Source organism: Engystomops pustulosus, chromosome 1 (genome assembly GCF_040894005.1).
Source record: "Engystomops pustulosus chromosome 1, aEngPut4.maternal, whole genome shotgun sequence".
NCBI classification, from domain to species: domain Eukaryota; kingdom Metazoa; phylum Chordata; class Amphibia; order Anura; family Leptodactylidae; genus Engystomops; species Engystomops pustulosus.
The window spans coordinates 148650391-148673223 of NC_092411.1; the positions used below are offsets into that span (position 1 = coordinate 148650391).

The window sequence follows — 22833 nt, forward strand, 5'->3', positions numbered from 1 at the left end:
GCTTGTAGATCACTTGGCTGCAGAAGTCTTTTGAAGCTCAGTCACATGCTGTGTTCATAAACAACCTAGGTCAATAAGGCCAATTAAGCTGAGTTGGGGGAAAGTGGGATAGGAAAAGGTCCCCCTCCCCCTGGTCACATTTATCACAGACACAGAGATATTCTTTGCAGCATGAGATGGTGCATTGTTATGCATGATTCTTCTTATTGTACCATGGAAGAAAATGGTCACTCAGAAACTCTATACACTTTAAAACTCTAAACTCTTTCACACCTTCAGGAACCCTAAAGAGGCCTACCAGCTCTCTCTGCATGATTCTGCCCCAAAACATGACTCTGACACCACCTTGCTGATGTCTCAGCCTTGTTAAGGCTGTCCACCAGTCATCCACTGCTCCATCCATCTGGACCATCAAGGGTTGAACGACACTCAGTAAACAAGAATGTTTGAAAATCAGTTTTCATGTATTTCGGGGCCCACAGCGTGATCACTGTGATCACTAGTTAGGGGTGGCCAAATAGTGGGGTTATGCACCACAACAAGTTTTTGAAGGATCCTACACCTTGAGGTTTGCGAGATTCCGAATGCACCAGCTTCAAATATCTGTTTGCTGGTTTGTAATGGCATTTTAGCAGCTACTCTTTTAATCCAATAAACTTGCCTAGCAGAAACCTTCCTCATTCTACCTTTATCTGCACAAACTTGTCTTTGCTCGGAATCAGCCACAAATGTCTTCACAATGCGATGATCACACTTAAGTTTTCGTGAATGCTTTTTGACAGCAACAAAATCCTTTTTCTTTCCCATGTTACTTGAAACCTTTGGCCTGCTTAATAATGTGGAACATCCTTCTTAAGTAGTTTTTCATTCAATTGGGCTCACCCGGTCAACTTATTATTATAGGTATGAGATTGATTTTAGTGATCCAAAGAGCCCTGAGGCACAATACCACAAGTTTCATTGAAAAATAAAAAATGTAATCTTTATTTCACTTAATTCCAATTTGCATAATAATTTGGAACATGGTGTAAATCTGTAAACTAAGGACACAAACAAGGACAGTAAGCCATGGCACTGAGACCCCCAATCTGTCCCTACCTACTAATTGGGTTCCCCCTAAACAGTGGCCAAAACTGGGTGATGTTCCCTCACAATAAGGCGAGGTATACAATGCGAGACAGCAACAGCGGGGAATAACAATAACCAAATTACAATCCAAACAGAGTAGTCACAACACAGGCAAGAGTTAAGAAACCAGAAACTACAAAATACAAGAGAGCTAGAGAAAACAGCAAGATAGCCCTGTCACAGGTGGAAGGAGCAGCGGCATGGCCTCTCCCCGGCCACCTCACATTTTTTTTCACTCACTCTTGGACAACCCCTTTGGTATTTACGTCCACTTGTCTACAGGTATTCCTTATTGGGTAATTGTTTATTTATTTATTTTTTTTGTGATGTTGACTTCTTTTTAATTTGATATACATGATGACCATTTCTCAATATTAAATATTTTTATAAAGCCCAGAGTGTAATCAAGTATTGTGCACATAGTATATAATACTAAGCCATACTGTCCTATTTCCCTCTACTAAACAACTGATCTATTGTTAAAGGGCACCTACCACCACAAATCTACCTATAAAGGTAGATCGGGTGGTAGGTGGATGTATGGGACGTGAGGATAGCCCTTTTTAGAGCTAATCCTCATGTCCCCGCTAGCGTTTTAGAAACTTTATTCCCCTAATATGTAAATTTACTTATGCAGCTACTGGGACGTGGAGTAGCCGGACACGAGGCTACACAGCGCGGCTACTCCGCGCCCCAGTAGCCGCTTTACCCCGCCTACCCTGTGATCTTCGGCGCGCAGCTCCTCGGAGCTGCGTGCCCTCGCCCGAGAAGCCAGAGTTCTGCGCATGCGCAGTAACTCCGTCCTCGTTCACGAGATCGCGCAGCCTCGGGCCTGCGCTCTACATAGTCTATCTATGCAGAGCGCAGGAATCGTCAGATGTGAAGGTTTGCCCCACGGGATAGGTAAGTGCTATGCTCACCAACAATACTGCCAACGATTCCCACTGCCACCAATGAATTCTACAGCTATATATACACTCACCGGCCACTTTATTAGGTACACCATGCTCGTAACGGGTTGGACCCCCTTTTGCCTTCAGAACTGCCTCAATTCTTCATGGCATAGATTCAACAAGGTGCTGGAAGCATTCCTCAGAGATTTTGGCATCACACAGTTGCCGCAGATTTGTCGGCTGCACATCCATGATGCGAATCTCCCGTTCCACCACATCCCAAAGATGCTCTATTGGATTGAGATCTGGTGACTGTGGAGGCCATTTGAGTACAGTGAACTCATTGTCATGTTCAAGAAACCAGTCTGAGATGATTCCAGCTTTATGACATGGCGCATTATCCTGCTGAAAGTAGCCATCAGATGTTGGGTACATTGTGGTCATAAAGGGATGGACATGGTGTGCAACAATACTCAGGTAGGCTGTGGCGTTGCAACAATGCTCAATTGGTACCAAGGGGCCCAAAGAGTGCCAAGAAAATATCCCCACACCATGACACCACCACCACCAGCCTGAACCGTTGATAGAAGGCAGGATGAATCCATGCTTTCATGTTGTTGATGCCAAATTCTGACCCTACCATCTGAATGTCGCAGCAGAAATCGAGACTCATCAGACCAGGCAACGTTTTTCCAATCTTCTACTGTCCAATTTCGATGAGCTTGTGCAAATTGTAGCCTCTGTTTCCTGTTCTTAGCTGAAAGGAGTGGCACCTGGTGTGGTCTTCTGCTGCTGTAGCCCATCTGCCTCAAAGTTCGACGTACTGTGCATTCAGAGATGCTCTTCTGCCTACCTGTAACGGGTGGCGATTTGAGTCACTGTTGCCTTTCTATCAGCTCAAACCAGTCTGCCCATTCTCCTCTGATCTCTGGCATCAACAAGGCATTTCCGCCCACAGAACTGCCGCTCACTGGATGTTTTTTCTTTTTTGGACCATTCTCTGTAAATGAAAATCCCAGTAGTGCATGAAAATCCCAGTAGATCAGCAGTTTCTGAAATACTCAGACCAGCCCTTCTGGCACCAACAACCATGCCACGTTCAAAGGCACTCAAATCACCTTCCTTCCCCATATTGATGCTCAGTTTGAACTGCAGGAGATTGTCTTGACCATGTCTACATGCCTAAATGCACTGAGTTGCCGCCATGTGAACAGCTGATTAGAAATTAAGTGTTAACGAGCAGTTGGAGAGGTGTACCTAATAAAGTGGCCGGTGAGTGTATATATATATATATATATATATATATATATTCCTACTATTTTCCAATGTATTTTATGGGATATAGCATATATGTCACCCCACATCCCCTGGGCAACGAGCATGGCCCCCACATCCCCTAGGCAACGAGCATGGCCCCCTACCCACTAGGCAACGAGCATGGCCCCCACATCCCCTGGACAACGAGCATGGCCCCCTACCCCCTAGGCAACGAGCATGGCCCCCTACCCCCTAGGCAACGAGCATGGCCCCCACATCCTCTGGACAACGAGCATGGCCCCCTAACCCCTAGGCAATGAGCATGGCCCCCTACCCCCTAGGCAACGAGCATGGCCCACTAACCCCTAGGCAACGAGCATGGCCCCCTAACCCCTAGGCAACGAGCATGGCCCCCTAACCCCTAGGCAATGAGCATGGCCCCCTAACCCCTAGGCGACGAGCATGGCCCCCTACCCCCTAGGCGACGAGCATGGCCCCCTAACCACTAGGCAACAAGCATGGCCCCCTAACCCCTAGGCAACGAGCATGGCCCCCACATCCCCTGGACAACGAGCATGGCCCCCTACCCCCTGGACAACGAGCATGGCCCCCTAACCCCTAGGCAACGAGCATGGCCCCTAACCCCCTAGACAACGAGCATGGCCCCCTACCCCCTAGGCAACGAGCATGGCCCCTAACCCCTAGGCAACGAGCATGGCCCTCTACCTCCTAGGCAACGAGCATGGCCACCTACCCCCTAGGCAACGAGCATGGCCCCTACCACCTAGGCAACGAGCATGGCCCCCACATCCCCTGAACAACGAGCATGGCCCCCACATCCCCTGGATAATGAGCATGGCCCCCTACCCCCTAGGCAACGAGCATGCCCCCCTACTTCCTAGGCAACGAGCATGGCCCCCACATCCCCTGGACAACGAGCATGGCCCCCTACCCCCTAGGCAACGAGCATGGCCCCCTACCCCCTAGGCAACGAGCATGGCCCCCTAACCCCTAGGCAACGAGCATGGCCCCCTAACCCCCAGGCAACGAGCATGGCCCCCTAACCCCTAGGCAACGAGCATGGCCCCCTACCCCCTAGGCGACGAGCATGGCTTCTAACCCCTAGGCAACAAGCATGGCCCCCTAACCTCTAGGCAATGAGCATGGCCCCCACATCCCCTGGACAACGAGCATGGCCCCCACATCCCCTGGACAACGAGCATGGCCCCCTACCCCCTGGACAACGAGCATGGCCCCCTAACCCCTAGGCAACGAGCATGGCCCCCACATCCCCTGGACAACGAGCATGGCCCCCTACCCCCTAGGCAACGAGCATGGCCCCCTACCCCCTAGGCAACGAGCATGGCCCCCACATCCTCTGGACAACGAGCATGGCCCCCTAACCCCTAGGCAATGAGCATGGCCCCCTACCCCCTAGGCAACGAGCATGGCCCACTAACCCCTAGGCAACGAGCATGGCCCCCTAACCCCTAGGCAACGAGCATGGCCCCCTAACCCCTAGGCAATGAGCATGGCCCCCTAACCCCTAGGCGACGAGCATGGCCCCCTACCCCCTAGGCGACGAGCATGGCCCCCTAACCACTAGGCAACAAGCATGGCCCCCTAACCCCTAGGCAACGAGCATGGCCCCCACATCCCCTGGACAACGAGCATGGCCCCCTACCCCCTGGACAACGAGCATGGCCCCCTAACCCCTAGGCAACGAGCATGGCCCCTAACCCCCTAGACAACGAGCATGGCCCCCTACCCCCTAGGCAACGAGCATGGCCCCTAACCCCTAGGCAACGAGCATGGCCCTCTACCTCCTAGGCAACGAGCATGGCCACCTACCCCCTAGGCAACGAGCATGGCCCCTACCACCTAGGCAACGAGCATGGCCCCCACATCCCCTGAACAACGAGCATGGCCCCCACATCCCCTGGATAATGAGCATGGCCCCCTACCCCCTAGGCAACGAGCATGCCCCCCTACTTCCTAGGCAACGAGCATGGCCCCCACATCCCCTGGACAACGAGCATGGCCCCCTACCCCCTAGGCAACGAGCATGGCCCCCTACCCCCTAGGCAACGAGCATGGCCCCCTAACCCCTAGGCAACGAGCATGGCCCCCTAACCCCCAGGCAACGAGCATGGCCCCCTAACCCCTAGGCAACGAGCATGGCCCCCTACCCCCTAGGCGACGAGCATGGCTTCTAACCCCTAGGCAACAAGCATGGCCCCCTAACCTCTAGGCAATGAGCATGGCCCCCACATCCCCTGGACAACGAGCATGGCCCCCACATCCCCTGGACAACGAGCATGGCCCCCTACCCCCTGGACAACGAGCATGGCCCCCTAACCCCTAGGCAACGAGCATGGCCCCCTAACCCCTAGGCAACGAGCATGGCCCCCTAACCCTTAGGCAACAAGCATGGCCCCCTACCCCCTAGGCAACGAGCATCGCCCCCTAACCTCTAGGCAACGAGCATGGCCCCCTACCCCCTAGGCAACGAGCATGGCCCCCACATTCCCTGGACAACGAGCATGGCCCCCTACCCCCTGGACAACGAGCATGGCCCCCTACCCCCTAGGCAACGAGTATGGCCCCCTACCCCCTAGGCAACGAGCATGGCCCCCACATCCTCTGGACAACGAGCATGGCCCCCTAACCCCTAGGCAACGAGCATGGCCCCCTAACCCCTAGGCAACGAGCATGGCCCCCTAACCCTTAGGCAACAAGCATGGCCCCCTACCCCCTAGGCAACGAGCATCGCCCCCTAACCTCTAGGCAACGAGCATGGCCCCCTACCCCCTAGGCAACGAGCATGGCCCCCACATTCCCTGGACAACGAGCATGGCCCCCTACCCCCTGGACAACGAGCATGGCCCCCTACCCCCTAGGCAACGAGTATGGCCCCCTACCCCCTAGGCAACGAGCATGGCCCCCACATCCTCTGGACAACGAGCATGCCCCCCTACCACCTTTTGTGTGTGTGTGTTGTTTTATTTTGTCTTCCAGGACAATGCCTGCTGTGGACTACTTCGGATTCGGTGGACTCCAGCGATGACCTGTAAAAAAATATTTATTAAAATGGCTAACGAGGGTGTGTCTATGTTTTTATTTCAATAAAATCTATTTTTACAATAATGTGTTTGTGTCATTCTGTATAATTAGCCATAGTAGTGGTGCTCTTTAGTTTACAGTGCTCATTACTACGGGCTGGACTTACTGTAAATTTGACCCCCATAAATAAGGTTATTTTACAGTAACGCCAATACAATTACCCCGGTACCCACCGCCACCAGGGGTGCCAGGAAGAGCTGGGTACAAACCAGCACCTGGCTGCAGGCTGTTATAGTTGCGCTGGCAAAGCCCCCTAACAGTGGGCTATCCCAGCTCAGTAATGGCAGGCTGCTGCTGCTTTTTTGTATCTGGCTGATTTGAAAAATAGGGGGAATCCACATAAAAAAATTTTTTTAATATTTAAAAAAAATGTTTTAAAAAAATTGACGTAGGTCAATTTTCGGGCGAGGAGCTGCGCACCGAAGATCACAGGGTAGGCGGGGTAAAGCGGCTACTGGGGCGTGGAGTAGCCGCGCCGTGTAGCCTTGTGTCGGCTACTCCACGCCCCAGTAGCCGCATAAGTAAATTTACATATTAGGGGAATAAAGTTTCTAAAACGCTAGCGGGGTCGTGAGGATTAGCTCTAAAAAGGGCTATCCTCACATCCCATACATCCACCTACCACCCGATCTACCTTTATAGGTAGATTCGTGGTGGTAGGTTCCCTTTAAACCATCCTCTAATGCCTGCTTATAATATACACTGTGGGATATAAGTATTTGATTCTAGGCCAATTTTGCTAATTTTCCCACCTACAACAAATGAAGAGGTCTGTAATTTTTAATGTAGGTACACTTCAATTGTGAGAGACAGAAACTAAAAAAAATCCAAAAAAAATCACAATTATTAGAAAATGGAAGAAACACTAGATGACCGTCAATCTTCCTCACTCTGGGGCTCCATGCAAGATCTCACCTTGGGGGTAAGGATGATTCTGAGGAATGTCAGGAATCATCCCAGAACTACACAAGAGGACTTGGTCAATGACCTGAAGCTGGGAACACAGTCTCAAAGACTACCTTTTAATAACACACTATGCCATCATGGATTAAAATCTTGCAGGGCTTGCTAAGTCTTCCTGCTCATGCCAACAAATGTACAGGCCCATTTGAAGTCCCCCACTGACCATCTGGATAATTCAGAGGAGGCATGGTAGAAGGAAATGTGGTCAGATTAGAATTTTTTTGCTGACATCTACCACCAGGATGAAGGATTGTAAACCAAGCACACTTAAATACTGGTGTGCTCCTCCTCTGGCATGATCTGCTCTTCTTTAAGCTTCATATACCCTTGTTTTAAAGAAAAAAAGGTGTAAACAATTATGCAAATGAGCCTGGGGGCTTCAGGCTTCATTAACAATAAATGGAGCCTGGAGCCCCTCAGGCTCATTTGCATAATTTAAAATGCATTTTCTTCATAAAAACAAGGGCATAAAAAGCTATATGAAGAATGGTTCCTGCCAGTGGAGGCACACATCAGCATGTCAGTGGGCTTGGTTTACAATCCTTAATCCTGGTGGTAGCTTCACTTGCTGGGTTTGGAGGAAAAAGAAGGATGAATACAACCCTAGGAACACCATTCTAAACATGAAGCATGCAGGTGGAAACATTATACTTTGGGGCTTGTTTTCTAAACAGGAGACAGGACAACTGTACCATGTTGATAATAGGATGGTAGAAAGTGAACATATCATCAGAAGGTGACTTAAAACAGATCCTTTGAGGTGTCTCTGTTATTTATGTTCCATGAAGTTTATTGTACATTTTTAAATGGTTGTCTTTCTAAGATTCATTCAAAATCCTTGAAACATAACTATAGAATGGTCAATGTAGATTTAATACTCCTAGTATGGAATGGTATTTTTCAAAGTAAGTAGCCATGTTTCTTAAACCATGGAAAACCCCTGGACAAGTATTGGACAAGTCCAATACTCATGATAGTGTTTTTACTTCATTGATAAGATTTCCAGAAAAAGGGTGGAATTGTGTGGGTTTTGTATTGGTCTGGAGGAGGATGTTCATATACCAAATTACTTATCCCAAAGTTATCCAAGTGTCCCCTGTAGTTCAGACATCTAGACGCTGCTGCAACAAGGACACAAGGCCCCTCCTTTCTAAGTAGTCCCGGTGTAGGTCCGAAGTGACCCAAACAGGTCAAAGGGCACCGATGCAAAGCAACCTATGTCAGGCAAAGCATAGTCAGAGGCAGTCCAACTGAGCACAAGCACAGAGAATCCACAGCACAGAAGATGAAAACACCTTTGCTTGGAAAAATAGTCACAATGCTCTGGCAAATCTCACTGAGAAAAGTGCTTTTTATCAGCATGGGCAATCTGGCTTTTTAAATCTTAGGAAATGATGCGCACACTCCCCTTAGGAAGCTGCAGGTTATTAGCAGCATTCAATATGTGGCCAGGATCCTGCAACAGAGAGGGAGACATGCTGCTGTGTCACCTGTACTGCTGGACATGCCGCTGTTACAAACCTTTTAGTATAAAAATTTAAGTAGCTGTTTAGTATGACATCCAATGCCTCTCTTTCCACTCTTGAATGATCTTATAGGCTGATGCTTGACCACATAAGTCCTAAGTCATAAATCAACAGTTTAGCTTTTTCAAATTTTTGTATATTATGTTATATTGACATATACAGAAGTTGGATTAAATGGCAGCTCTCTGTACTGTATATATCCAGTTTATATATTTTATTAATGTTGAATTGGGGTTGGTTGTGTGCGGTAATACTGAACCTCAGGTTCAGTATTCATGATATGCCAAATGATGTTAGGATTGTTTCCAGACCACAAAGGCTTTAGAGGAACCATTGTTGGCTAATAAACAAAAGTTAAAGCCAATATGGAATCACCTTAAATGTCTTTACAATATGGTATACTACAGCAAAGGCGACCTATGTAAACAGATCCCTTACAGTTCTGCTATTTTGCCTCCTAAATGGTGTAAGTGCTGATATTTAGTTTTTGATTTTGAAGGAGAAAATAAGTGGGGTTACTGTTTGCAGCTGTTAGTCCCAAGGTTGTCCTTGCTTGTTCTTGGAGTTCCTATACAAGGTTATTTCCTAAAATGAAATGTTTTTAAAGACCTTGACAAGATAATGGTCAATATCTGATTTATAAGGCAGTTGGTCTGTTAGAATCTTCAGCAGGTCAGGCAAAAGACATCATACCAAGAACCATGTGTCTCCGTTTCTGCCTTTGTGTCCTGCTCATCGCCTGTGTTATTCCCAAATTGTGTCAGGCACTGGAGGTAGCAGATGGTGGGATAAGGCTGTGTGGAAGAGACTTCATTCGGACAGTAGTCATGTCATGTGGAGGATCAAGATGGAAGAGATACTCTCCTGAGCCTGGACAAGAAAGAGTTAACCCTTATCGTAAGTATGTTTATGAGTGACTTTAAGGAAGATGCTAAGCAGCTTTCTGTCAGAATTACTGCGCACCAGCTCCAGAAACAAACAGGTCTTACATTTATGATAAATATCTATTTCCTCATTCCTTTTTTTATGATTATGTTAGACTCAATGTCATGTGAAGGTTATACTGTATTCTTAACCTTCACATGACATTGAGCAGGTGCTGAATCAAGTTATGGACACAATGGGACAAATTTATCAAGCTGTCTGAAAGTCAGAATATTTCTAGTTGCCCATGGTAACCAATCACAGCTCAGTCTTCAACCAGCGCTCATGAATATTTTAAAGGGGAGCTGTGATTGGTTGCCATGGGCAACTAGAAATATTCTGACCTTCAGACAGCTTGATAAATCTTCCCCAACATGTTTGATTTTTTTATTTGGCAGCAGTTAAAATTTCAGATGTTTTTGTTTGTAGCAAAATACAGAGGATCGCAATGATCATACGGTAACATTAGTGCCTGCCTATTACAATGTAATCACTGGCTGGATGCACGTAGATACATATAGAATATCATTTTATGAATAAATTTAAATATTTCTTCCTTAAAAGGCAAATCACCTTAGGATACACATACAATAATTGTCTTATTTTATGTCGAGGGGAAAGGTTAGAGAGGATGCATCTAGATTAAAAAACCATCCATGAATAAAATTCTATACATGCATTCCTAGAGGATCCCTCGTAAAGCAGCAGGTGTGCACACAAAGTTCAATTCACATTCAATTCTTCTTTATCTGTTAATAGAAAATATATGTAAGTAGGATTTTTTATAAAAATCAGGATGACCCAACTTGTCATGAAACTAATAATTATGTATTTGAAATCAGATTCTCGGACGTAGTTCCACCAGATCACTCTTTGTTGTGGCAATTGAACATGGACTTGGTTTTATCATCTTTATAGCAGATTGTTTCTGTTTTCAGTGAAGAAGTTCTCTGATAAAGAAATTACTTTTGCTAAAGCACTACACATCCATGACTATAAATTCTCATTTTAGGTGATTTCCTGGACTGGTTGAATAGAGATGCCTTGGAGGATCCTGATCATCTTAATTCAGTTTATGGAGAAGCACACAGAGCTCCGAATCCTCCTTATTCATCCCTGCAAAAGAATGATCCAACTATGGAACAGCTGCAAGGCGCACTGTATGATCCTATAGCAAGTGAAGAACAGCAAGGAGTTGGTCTGCGGATGAAAAGAAGTGCAGGGCCAGCTTTATCCTGCTGTCAGAGGGGCTGCACCAAGACTGAACTAATGAAGTTCTGTTAATGTAGTTTTCACACAATATATAAGTGCCCCCCCCCCTGAGCCCTATCACTAAGCATAAAGCCCTATATCATCTCTACAAGTCCAATATTCTGCTCACCCTTGATGTACTTGTCACACTTACAATAATAACTGGATGGGGCTGCAGAAATCCTAATTCACAATGTATTCACACATATCTGATCGATGGTAGAAATTGTTAGTATTATTAATGTTTTTCAAGAATTATTATTTTATAACCAATAATTTGCAAGCCCCACTGATTTGATCAACTAAACTTGGCCATAGCTACCAATCAGAGGTTTGGGTCATAGAGTGTTTTGTTTGGAGGGTATTAGCACAAGTGACATTTGTTTCTCAAAATATATTAATGAATGTGGCCACATAAGATCACAAGAAAATTGTGACATATTTTCTTGCAGGTTCTATTCATGAGATCATTTGGCAGAATGTATCTTGGTTAGCATAATATCTGCAATAAGCTCATAATCAGCAGCAAAATGTGATGTCCAATTTGCTAAAATGTAATCCATGTAAGCTGAGTTTCTTCCTTGATTCGTGAAATACTGAGTCCTGACATAATAGAGTAATTGAAATAAAGTCTGCATTTTACTGGAATGTATCATTTTTCATAAATAGATCAGAATACTCTCTGGGGGATATTTATCATGTGTCAGGGCAAAAGCCACCATAAGTCGCAGCCGTATATGACAAGAGGTTTCAGCCTCTTTATGTATCTGCTGGGACCCTGTAGGACATGGCGTAGAAATAAGCACAGCCGGCAAATTTTCACTTATGAAAAGAACAGGAACACCCACTCCCCCGCTGTCTGTGGCCACTCCCCGGCTGAAAGTGTCCCTCTTCATGACCCTCCACACACCCCCACACCCCCCCCTGGCAAAGGAGGTAGCAGAAAGGGGAAAATAATCAGAAGCGTCGGCAATAAGCTAGCATTTGCAGTTATTTCAGGGCTTCTATGTCAGGTCTAGGTGCAGAAGCCCTGATAAATAACTGCCTTTATCTTTAAATCAGAGTATACATCATTGAATGTATAAGGGGAGCGATTCTGGAATTGATATAACAAGGTTTGGGACACTAAATGAGGTGTGTGGTGTCCCAAAACTTGTTAATGTCAAGTTGGTAAACGGCGCTATGGGTGTTCAGACCCAGTTTTTTACATAGAGGATAAAAGAAACAATAGAAAAACCACACACACATCTTTTCACTCAAATCCAGCTTCTACAATATTTGACAATTTCAAGTAACAGTGAAGCAAATAGGTCTAAGACTGATAGTGTGAGTTAAAGGGGTATTCCAGAAATAAGCAATAATTCATATTCCAATGGTTCATTAAAATATAAGCTAATATTTAATTAGTTGTTATCTAAAATATTTCTACCCATAGCAGAAAAATATTGTGGACTTACACCATGATGGAGAATTAAAATGCTACTGGCTGTAGTCAGTTGCTTGCAGTGAATCCAGTATGGTCAGTGTTGTGGTGAGATGCCATGTCAGTGGGACAATGTGCAGTGATGGCAGTTACACACATCATTACTATTGTAACAGAGCAGGACAGTCTGTTAGATCATCACTGCAGAGCATAAGAGGTAGGAGCTGCTACTGAGAACTGAGGGATCATGGGAGTTGTAGTTGTAGATGGCCATATTGCAGATAACTCCTCCTACTTTAGAAAGCCCATAACATTATGTGAATCATAAAAGCAAACTATTTAAGCTCTGTTTCGTGAATAATGATATTGAGTTTTGTTGTATTAATTTATTTACAGCTTATGGCTTTTTATATAAGACGTTCCTATTTCCGGGAAAAAAAATGTGTATTAGATGTTCTCATTAGCCCCTAAAACATGCAAATGATTGTAAAACTGGCAGTGGGAAGTTTCAGATTGATAGTTTATGTTAATAACTGAAACAAAAACTTCAAAGACTGATAGTCTAAGATACCACCGATGCAAAAATTGGTAGTGTGAAGTTACACTGACAGAAGGAATTCTGAAACTGATAGAATTTCATCAGGGTTATCTTTCACTGAGTCTAAGACTAAGGGATATTTATCACAGCTTCTTTGCCAGACAATGGCCAGTGATTGCGATTGTTATCCCCTTTACACCATCCCCATGCCAAGGGGTTGCAGAGAGGCTAGCACCGATCACGTTACTGTTGGGTTTTTCCTGCAATCTGCAGCAAACACCCAGCTTGTATGGAGAGGGCTCTACCCATTAGCCCTCTCCATAAACCCACAGCCAACGTGTGGTGACATACTAGTGGTGGATGATGCTGCAAATGCTAACAGTACTAAGTCTAGTCCTTCTACCATAAATCTACTACTTTAATTCTTTTTAGTTTGACTTACACCATTATTAGATTATATGTAAGGTATCAAAAATGAGTTTGGTCTTTGTATGCTGTAGGTGTAGGAATTTAGAACAGTGTGTATTTAAGGCTTCATTCACATGGCCGTTGGGGGGCGTATATATACGGTCGGCAATAGGCGCGCGGTGCTGTTTGGAGTTGTACGGTGCAGCACACATGTGGCACTGTACTGTTCCATACCTGGGGAAAAGATAGCACATGTCCTATCTTTCCCTGGAATCCGTCGCCATGCTACGGTACGGCGGGCACACGTTCGTGTGAATTTAGCCTTAGCTGTACAAAAAATCCATTCAACATATTGGGGGAGAGTCATCAACATGTCTACTGCAGAATTCTGGAGTAATTTCCATCTGAAATGCCATGTGCCACATTTATTTGAGGATTTTAGACTATTTTAATAATAATAATCTTTATTTATATAGCGCCATCATATTACGTAGCGCTTTACAAATCATAAGGGACAATTATAATAAAACATGACAGAGCACAAACATTCGTATGGAACAAGAGGAGTAAGGTCCCTGCTCGCAAGAGCTTACAGTTTATGAGGAGGAGTGGGGTGACACAAGAGGTAAAAGAATATATAATGGTCAAGCCATTCTTCTTAAGGGAATAGAACAAAATATAATAAATGGGATTGCTGTCGCTTGACCCAGTCATTAGCCTTCATCGTATATACAAGGTCCAGGGTGAATGGGACTGCAGAGAAATATGGTGCCTGTTGGTTGCTGGATAACAGATGGGAGGAGGACACAGGACGGGTTAGTAAAAGAGTTAAAACTTCATGCAGTTAATGAGTGTTATAGGCTTGCCTAAAGAAATGGGTTTAAGAGCACATTTGAAGCTTTGGAGGTCAGGTATTAGTCTGATAGTCCGGGGCAGAGCATTCCATAGAATGGGTGCAGCTCTAGAGAAGTCTTGGAGACGCGAGTGGGAGGTCCGCCCTAGGGTAGAGGTTAATCTAAGATCACTGGCAGATCTAAGAGCACGAGTTGGGAGATAGATTGAGATAAGAGAGGAGAGGTAGGGCGGTGCAGCATTATACAGAGCTTTGTGGATGAGGGTTATTATTTTAAACTGTATTCGAAAGGAGACGGGCAGCCTGTGCAGTGACTGGCATGAACTGGAGGCATTCGTGTAGCGTTTAGTCTGAAAGACTAGCCTGGCTGCTGCATTAAGAATCGATTGGAGAGGAGAGAGTTTGGTGAGTGGAAGACCGGTTAGTAGAGAGTTACAGTAGTCTAGACGAGAGTGAATCAGAGCAACAGTTAGCATTTTACAGGTTTCAAATGTGAGAAACGGACGGATTCTAGAGATATTTCTGAGATGCATCCGGCAAGAGCGAGCAAGAGATTGAATGTGTGGCTCAAAGAAGAGGTTGGAGTCCAGCACAACCCCAAGACAGCGGGCCTGCTGCCTTGGGGTTATGGTGACCCCACAGACTGATATGGAGAGGTTAGGATAGGCTCTGTTAGTGGATGGTGGAAAGACAATAAGTTCAGTCTTAGAAAGATTGAGTTTCAGGAAGAGAGAAGACATGATATTAGAGACAGCAGAGAGACATTCACTAGTGTTCTGGATTAAGGCAGGGCTGATGTTGCGTGCTGAGGTATACAGCTGGGTGTCATCAGCATAAAGATGATATTGAGAACCAAATCTGCTGATGGTTTGACCAATGGGGGGCAGTATAGAGGGAGAAGAGAAGAGGACCTAGGACTGAGCCCTGAGGAACCCTGACAGAGAGAGGAACAGAAGAAGAGAGAGATCCAGAAAAGGACACACTGAAGGTGCGGTCAGAGAGATAGGAAGAAAACCAGGAGAGTGCAGTGTCCTTTAGGCCAATGGAGTGAAGCATCCTAAGGAGGAGCTGGTGGTCCACAGTATCGAACGCTGCCGATAGATCCAGGAGAATGAGGAGCAAATAGTCACCTTTGGATTTTGCAGTGAGGAGATCATTGGAGACTTTAGTAAGAGCAGTTTCAGTAGAATGCATAGAGCGGAAACCAGATTGAAGGGGTCAAGGAGCAAGTTAGCTGAGAGAAAACGGGAAAGTCGAGAATAGACCAGGCGTTCCAGGAGTTTGGAGATGAAAGGAAGGTTAGAGACTGGTCTGTAGTTAGTAGCATTGGATGGGTCCTGAGAAGGCTTCTTTATTAATGGGGTAACAACAGCATGCTTGAAAGATGAGGGAAAGACACCAGAAGAGAGAGAGAGGTTGAAGATTTTAGTGAGGTGAGGAGTGACTGCTGGGGAGAGGGGACTGCACGAGATGTGAGGGGATGGGGTCACTGATGCAGGTAGTGGGGCGAGCAGAGGAAAGGAGCCTGGACACTTCTTCCTCTTTGACTGGCTCAAAGGAAGAGAGTGAACAAGATAAGGTACTGTAGGGGAGGGGATTTATGTAGTTAGTGGACTGAGAAATTATTTCCTGGCGAATGCAGTCGATTTTATCTTTAAAGTAGGTGGCCAGATCTTCAGCCCCAAGGTCTGTAACAGGTGGCTGCACCTTTGGTGTTAATAAGGAGTGAAGAGTATTGAGGAGCCTTTTGGGGTTGTTAGAAAGAGAAGATATTAGATTAGTAAAATAGACCTGTTTAGCAAGATGGAGAGCAGAGTTATAGGATTTGAGCATAAATTTAAAGTGAAGAAAGTCAGATGAAGTGCCGATTTTCTCCACAGACGTTCGGCACTCCTGGAGCACTTACGAAGGAAACGGGTTTGTGCCGTGTGCCAAAGTTGCCTACATTTGTGTCGAAAGGCTCGAACTGACGGGGGTGCCATCTTATCTAGGGCACTTTTGAGAACATCATTATAATGATTAGTAGCCAGGTTAGGACAGGAGAGAGAGGAGATGGGGGACAGCGATGGCTGCACAGTTTCTATGAGGTGGGGAACACTAATGGCACGTGGGTTCCGGTATGTGTGATAAATGGACTTATTCTGTACCGGACAAGAACTATTTACAGTAAAAGAGAGAAGGTTATGGTCTGAAAGTGGAAAGTCATTGTTAGTGAAGTCAGAGACAGAAGAGAGTCGGGCAAAGACCAAGTCAAGAATGTTTCCCTCTTGGTGGGTAGGAGAATCAGAGAGTTGTACAAGTCCCAGAGAGGTAGTAAGTGATAAAAGCTGAGAGGCTGAAGAGGAGATGGGGGTGTTCATAGGGATTTTCTGACCTGTCCGGAAAGGAGTATAGCCTCAGTGCCAGAAAATTCAGATGCAAACTAGACCAACAGTTGGTCTAAAGGCCACATTTCTAAATTACTCCAGATATATCATCCAGCATTATTTGTCTGATGCAAAATAGGAGAGTCTAACTCTGCACTAGCCTATTCACTGATTTTTTTATACATCTCCCTGTGCGCACTCGGACGCTGAAAATTTTTAAGAACTAAAACAATTAGCTTTTCTTACATACTGTGAGACCCAATCTGGTTGCTTAAGGCATACTCTCTATTTTAATGTTTTATGAATTGCTGAGTCAGACAATGCTCCTCAGTTACACCCTGCAATAGGATTAACACTGTGTACAAGTTTTTCCTGAACTCCTCCATTTTTATCACATGAAGTAATCCAGTGATCTGACATTAACAGAACTAAAGCTGACCTTTTCTCAGTTAGTCTCGTTAAACTATGACACACAGCTGAAATGCTTACTAAAATACGGTTCCAGAAAGAATTCTTCAATAATGATTAACAATTGAACAATGAGACCTAAATTCAAATGAACCTGCCAGATAGTAATAAGGAAAGCAAAATGTAAATTATATCAAAATGAGCAAAACTGAAAAAGATCATTCAGAAGAATGTGCTAATATATTCAATAAGGATGGAATGTTTATAATTGAAAATCTATAACACTACTACATACTGGCAGTAAAGATCTAAGAACCTCTCTCACCACTGTGACCTCTGGTGAAGCTCTCTGGATTCTTGTAATTTACTGAACTCTGGCCCCAGAATGCCATGATCAAAGGTGTCTGCAATGAAGCTTTATTATACATCCTTGTTCCCATGACATCCCAAAATATTCCAGTTCAGATTTATGTACAGTCATGGCCAAAAGTTTTGAGAATGATACAAATGTTAATTTTTACAAAGTCTACTGCATCAGGTTTTATAATGCCAATTTGCATATACTCCAGAATGTTGTAAAGAGTGATCAGCTTAACAGCAATTAATTGCAAAGTCAATATTTGCCTAGAAAATGAACTTTTTCCCCCAAAACACATTTCAAATTCATTGCAGGCCTGCCTTAAGGAGCAGCTAACATTGATTCATTGATTGCTCCATTAACACAGGTGTGGGTGTTGATGAGGACAGGGCTGGAGATCAATCTGTCATGATTAAGTAAGAATCACACCAAGGGACACTTTAGCCCCTTAGGGACGTGGCCCTTTTTCGTTTTTGCATTTTCATTTTTCACTCCCCACCTTCAAAAATCTGTACACCAAGGCCTGGTGTCAAGGAGGGCAGCAAAGAAGCCACTTCTCTCCAGAAAAAACATCAGGAACAGACTGATATTCTGCAAAAGGTACAGGGAGTGGACTGCTGAGGACTGGGGTAAAGTCATTTTCTCTGATGAATCCCCTTTCCGATTGTTTGGAACATCTGAAAAACAGCTTCTTCAGAGAAGACAAGGTGAGCGATACCACCAGTCTTGTCTCATGCAAACTGTAAAGCATCCTGCAACCATTCATGTGTGGGGTTGCTTCTCAGCCAAGGGAATCGGCTCTCACAGTCTTGCCTAAAAACACATCCATGAGTAAAAAATGGTATCAGAATGTCTTCCAAGAGCAACTTCTCCCAACCGCCCAAGAGCGGTTTGGTGATCAACAATGCCATTTCCAGCATGATGGAGCACCTTGCCATAAAGCAAAGGTGATAGCTAAATGGCTCAGGGAGAATTTGGGTCCATGGCCTGGAAACTCCCCAGATCTTAATACCTTTGAGAACTTGTGGTCAATCATCAAGAGACGGATGGACAAACACTAAAACAAACAAATTGTGACAAAATACAAGCATTGATTGTGCACGAATGGACTGCTATCAGTCAGGATTTGTTCCAGAAGTTGATTGAGAGCATGCCAGGGAGAGTTGCAGAGGTGCTGAAGAAGAAGGGTCAACACTGCAAATATTGACTTGCTGCATTAACTCATTCTAACCATCAATAAAAGCTTTTGTTACTCATCATATGATTGCACTTGTATTTCTGTATGTGATAAAAACATCTGACAAACACACATAAAAACCGGAGGGCAACAGATCATGTGAAAATATAATATTTCTGTCATTCTAAAAACTTATGGCCATGTACTGTAAGACCTGCTCTGGGAACATACAGGTGACTCAGACAGTGGGCCATGATGCTAAACTCATTTCCCAGCTGTCCCTTCCTATTGCTGACCCCAACCTAGTTACAGGGTAGACAACTAGAAGACAGTGGGGCAGATTTATCAAGTGTCTGAAAGTCAGAATATTTCCAGTTGCCCATGGCAACCAGTCAGCTTTCATTTTACCAGTGCTCATGAATATTTTAAAGGGGAACTGTGATTGGTTGCCATGGGCAACTGGAAATATGCTGACTTTCAGACACTTGATAAATCTGCCCCAGTGCCGCCTTATGTCTTAGTGCACAAAAGGAACACAACAGAAAACACAAAAAGGCGGAGTGGGCAAACTGGGTAAGCAACAGCTGGAGTAAACAATGACAAAATCGCAATCTAATAAAGAAGTAAGTAATACCGGCCAGAAATCAGATACCAGAAGGATAGCAAATACATAAACAGGGCAAGTGTGAACATGGCTTGAGAGAAATTTGACCAGCAAAGAATGTAGTCTGTGCTGAAAACTTATGGAGAGGTTTGGCCATGCCACAGGTGCGGTCACAATACAGTACAATACAATACAGCACATATTGTGCTCACTGTACCAAGCCCGGGCATCATAGACAACTATGGGGGGGACGTATATGCGGCCATAAATTTGCGGCCGTATATATACGTCCCACATGTTTGTGTGCATGGGCCCTTACTCTTGCAACAAAAAGGCAGAGAGAGAGGGTGTGGCAGATATCAGGTCAGTCAGCCACTAGAACCCAGTTCAAACTGCCAGATGAGACAGTAGGAGTAAAACTCAACGAGGCACATTTACTTATGCGATCACTCGAGTTCACTGAAAGTGCATTGTCCATCTATAATGCAGAGTGCAGCGATTCACTAAGATCATGCATCTGAAATCATGAATGTGTGCTCAGGTCTGACCATGCATCTTTAAAGTAGGGCGTGCGACTCAATTTAAAAGTTAAATACGGCGAATCAGTCGGACTGTCCGCCTCTTCGATCTTCCTACCCAGATATGCACAGAACGCAGGCCGGCGGCTGCACGGTCTCTGCTCCAAAGCCGGGGCTACTGTGCATGTGCAGAAGTTAGGCTCCGAAGACAAATGCACGCAGCTCCGAGAAAGATATCTGGATAGGAGGATCAAAGAGGCTACTGGGGTGTGGAGTAGCCGCACCGTCTAGCCTCAGCTTTGGCTACTCCATGCCCCAGTAGCCTCTTTAGAAAATTTGCATATTACCCGCATAAAAGATTATAAAAGATAGAGTGGCGTAAAGGATTACCCTAAAAAGGGCTTTCCTTACATACGTTAGATGCACCTAGCACTGGATCTACCTTAATGGTAGATCCGTGGGGGTAGGCTTCCTTTAACCCCTAGGCGCACCAGGACGTTATAGTACGTCCCTGTGGCTAGATACTTAGCGCACCAGGACGCACTATAACGTCCTGCTTCTGGCACCGGCTCACGAACGGATCCGGTACCAGAAGCAGCGGCTGTCAGCTGTCTAGTACAGCTGACAGCCTGCGCTAACACCCGCGATCGGAGCCGACTCCGATCGCGGGTGTTAACCCCTTACACGCCGCGGTCAAGCATGACCGCGGCGTGTAAGGGTCTTCCCCCTATGGATCGGATCCCCCGTGCCGCTTACCGGGGGATCCGATCCTCTCCTGGGCAGCTCCGAGGACTGGCATGTGCCCCGGAGCTGCCCGGTTTCCATGGCAGCCAGAACCCTTCCGGGTCTGACTGCAAACTGTCTGAGCATGCGCAAGCATGCTTAGACAGTTTACACTGCTCTACAATAAAATAGTATTGTAGAGCAGTGTATTGAACTTAAACCAGTGATCAGAGTATCACTGGTTTAAGTTCAAGTATGTAGAAGTAAAATTATGCAAAAACACTTAACACTACACATTATAATAAATAAAAAATAAATACATAAAAATATAAGCCCCTAAAATGTCACTTTCCCATAAAAACACTTAATAAAGTATAAAAAACATAAAAACACAAAAAACCCCCGCATGTTTGGTATTGCCGCGTCCGTAACAATCTGCATAATAAAACAGAATTGTTACTGGACCCGCACGGTAAACGCCGGAGGAAAAAAACGCAAAAAACGTTCCGAAAAAAAGATAATTTTTAATTAATACCCTATAAAAAATGCTCTAAAAAGTGATTTAAAAAATTTTATGCACTCTAAAATAAGCCCACTAAAAAGAACAACTGTTCTCGCAAAAAATAAGCCCCTAACCAGATTTGTCAGCCAAAAAATAAAAAAGTTATGCATATGAATAGATGGTGATGCTAAAATGAATAAGATTTTCTCCAAATTAGTTTTTATTCAGTACAATTGAATAAAATACACAAAACCCCCACATATTTGGTATCCCTGCGTCCGTAACAATCTGCACAATAAAACAGAATCGTTATTAGATCCGCAAAGTGAACCCCGTAAAAAACAACCTCAAAAAACTCTCTCTGAAAAAAAGATGATTTTTTATTAATGCCCTTTAAAAATGCTCTAAAAAGTGATTTAAAAAAGTTACGCAATCTAAAATAAGACCACTAAAAAGAACAATCCTTCTCGCAAAAAATAAGCCCTTAAACAGATTTGTGAGGTGAAAAATAAAAAAGTTATGCATATGAAAGACGGTGATGCTAAAATTAACAACAATTTTGCCAAATTACTTTTTATTCAGTAAAAATGGGAAAAAATTAAAAATATATATAAATGAAGTATTTTTGTAATCGTGGCGACCCATAGAATAAAAATAATATACTATTTTTATGGTATGGTTAACGGCCAAAAAAAAACCACATAAAAATGTTCCTAAAAATTGACGATTTTCATTTCCTCCTCCAACAAAGCTTTAATTAAATCTCACCAATTAGCTATAGATGCCCCAAAATTATGTACCAGAAAAGTGCATCTCATGTGGCAAAAGAAATAAGCCCCTATAGGTCCTCAATAAAAAAAGAAAAAAATTATAGCCTGTACAATGTGACATAGCAAATCGGATCTGGATGGCGCCTCCTTCCCTCCTATGCCCAGCCGTGCGCCCATACAGCAGGTTACCACCACATATAGGGTATCGGTGTACTCGGGAGAAATTGGGTATCAAACTTTGTGGAGCCTTTTTTCATTTAATCCATTGTAAATGTTTAATTTTCCACCCAAAATGAGTGTATTGTGAAAAAATATTACAATTTTCAGACTGCACCTCCGTTTTGTTTTAACCCCTATAAAACACCTAAAGGGTTAACAAACTTCTTAAAAGTGGTTTTTCATACGTTGAGGGGTGTAGTTTCCACAATGGGGTAATTTATGAGTCTAGCTATTATTTAGGCCTCTCAGTGTCAATTAGAAGTTGAGCAGGTCCATCTAAGTACGGGTTTTGGTGATTTTACAAAAAATGTGAAAAATGATACCTAAATTCTGAGCCTCAGAACATTCTAGTAAAATATGTGGAATCTTAAAAAAACCATGCCAACATAAAGCAGACATTTGGGAAATGTAAGTTATGAATTTATTTGGGTGCTATGACTATCTGCATCAAAAGTAGAGAATTTAGAACGTTGAAAATATAGAATTTTTCCAATTTTTTGCCAAATTTTGAAGTACAATGTGTCACGAGAAAACAATCTCAAAATCCCCTGGATTTCTCATAGCGTTCCCACGCTATAACCACTTATAGTGACACAGGGCAGATTTGAAAAATGGGTCCGCGTCCTTTAGGCCAAAAGATGCTGTGTCCCGTAGGGGTTAAGTACAAAGGTAAAGAACCTATCTCGTACATAACTCAGAGAACTGCCTGTACTTATGTAAAGACCTGTACAACACTGTTACTGGAAGAAATGAAATACAACAGGAGATCATTTATATGTTTGATATAATAAAACAACAATACACTACTACCATTAAGACTCCTGAAAATATTAATGTAGGAAACCTGCAGATTTCCTAATTTGGTAACGATTCTTTCTCTTAAAGGAAATTGCATTGGGAT

General features: G+C 44.3%; 1 protein-coding gene across 1 annotated transcript; it reads left to right on the plus strand.

Annotated features, from left to right (window-relative positions):
- Positions 1 to 9532: 9532 nt before the first annotated feature.
- Positions 9533 to 11707, plus strand: LOC140092572 (relaxin-3-like). Its single transcript, XM_072126555.1, has 2 exons — positions 9533 to 9787; positions 10827 to 11707. The coding sequence occupies exons 1-2, from the start codon at positions 9592 to 9594 to the stop codon at positions 11096 to 11098; spliced, it is 468 nt and encodes a 155-aa protein (XP_071982656.1). The 5' UTR covers positions 9533 to 9591; the 3' UTR covers positions 11099 to 11707.
- The last annotated feature ends 11126 nt before the right edge of the window (positions 11708 to 22833 follow it).

What these genes read in the sequence shown, in the direction of transcription:
- LOC140092572 (XM_072126555.1), top strand. Translation starts at nt 9,592, where the DNA reads ATGTGTCTCCGTTTCTGCCTTTGTGTCCTGCTCATCGCCTGTGTTATT. An exon ending in AGAAAGAGTTAACCCTTATC is followed by an intron (nt 9,788 to 10,826) that starts GTAAGTATGTTT and finishes TTCTCATTTTAG; the next exon opens with GTGATTTCCTGGACTGGTTG.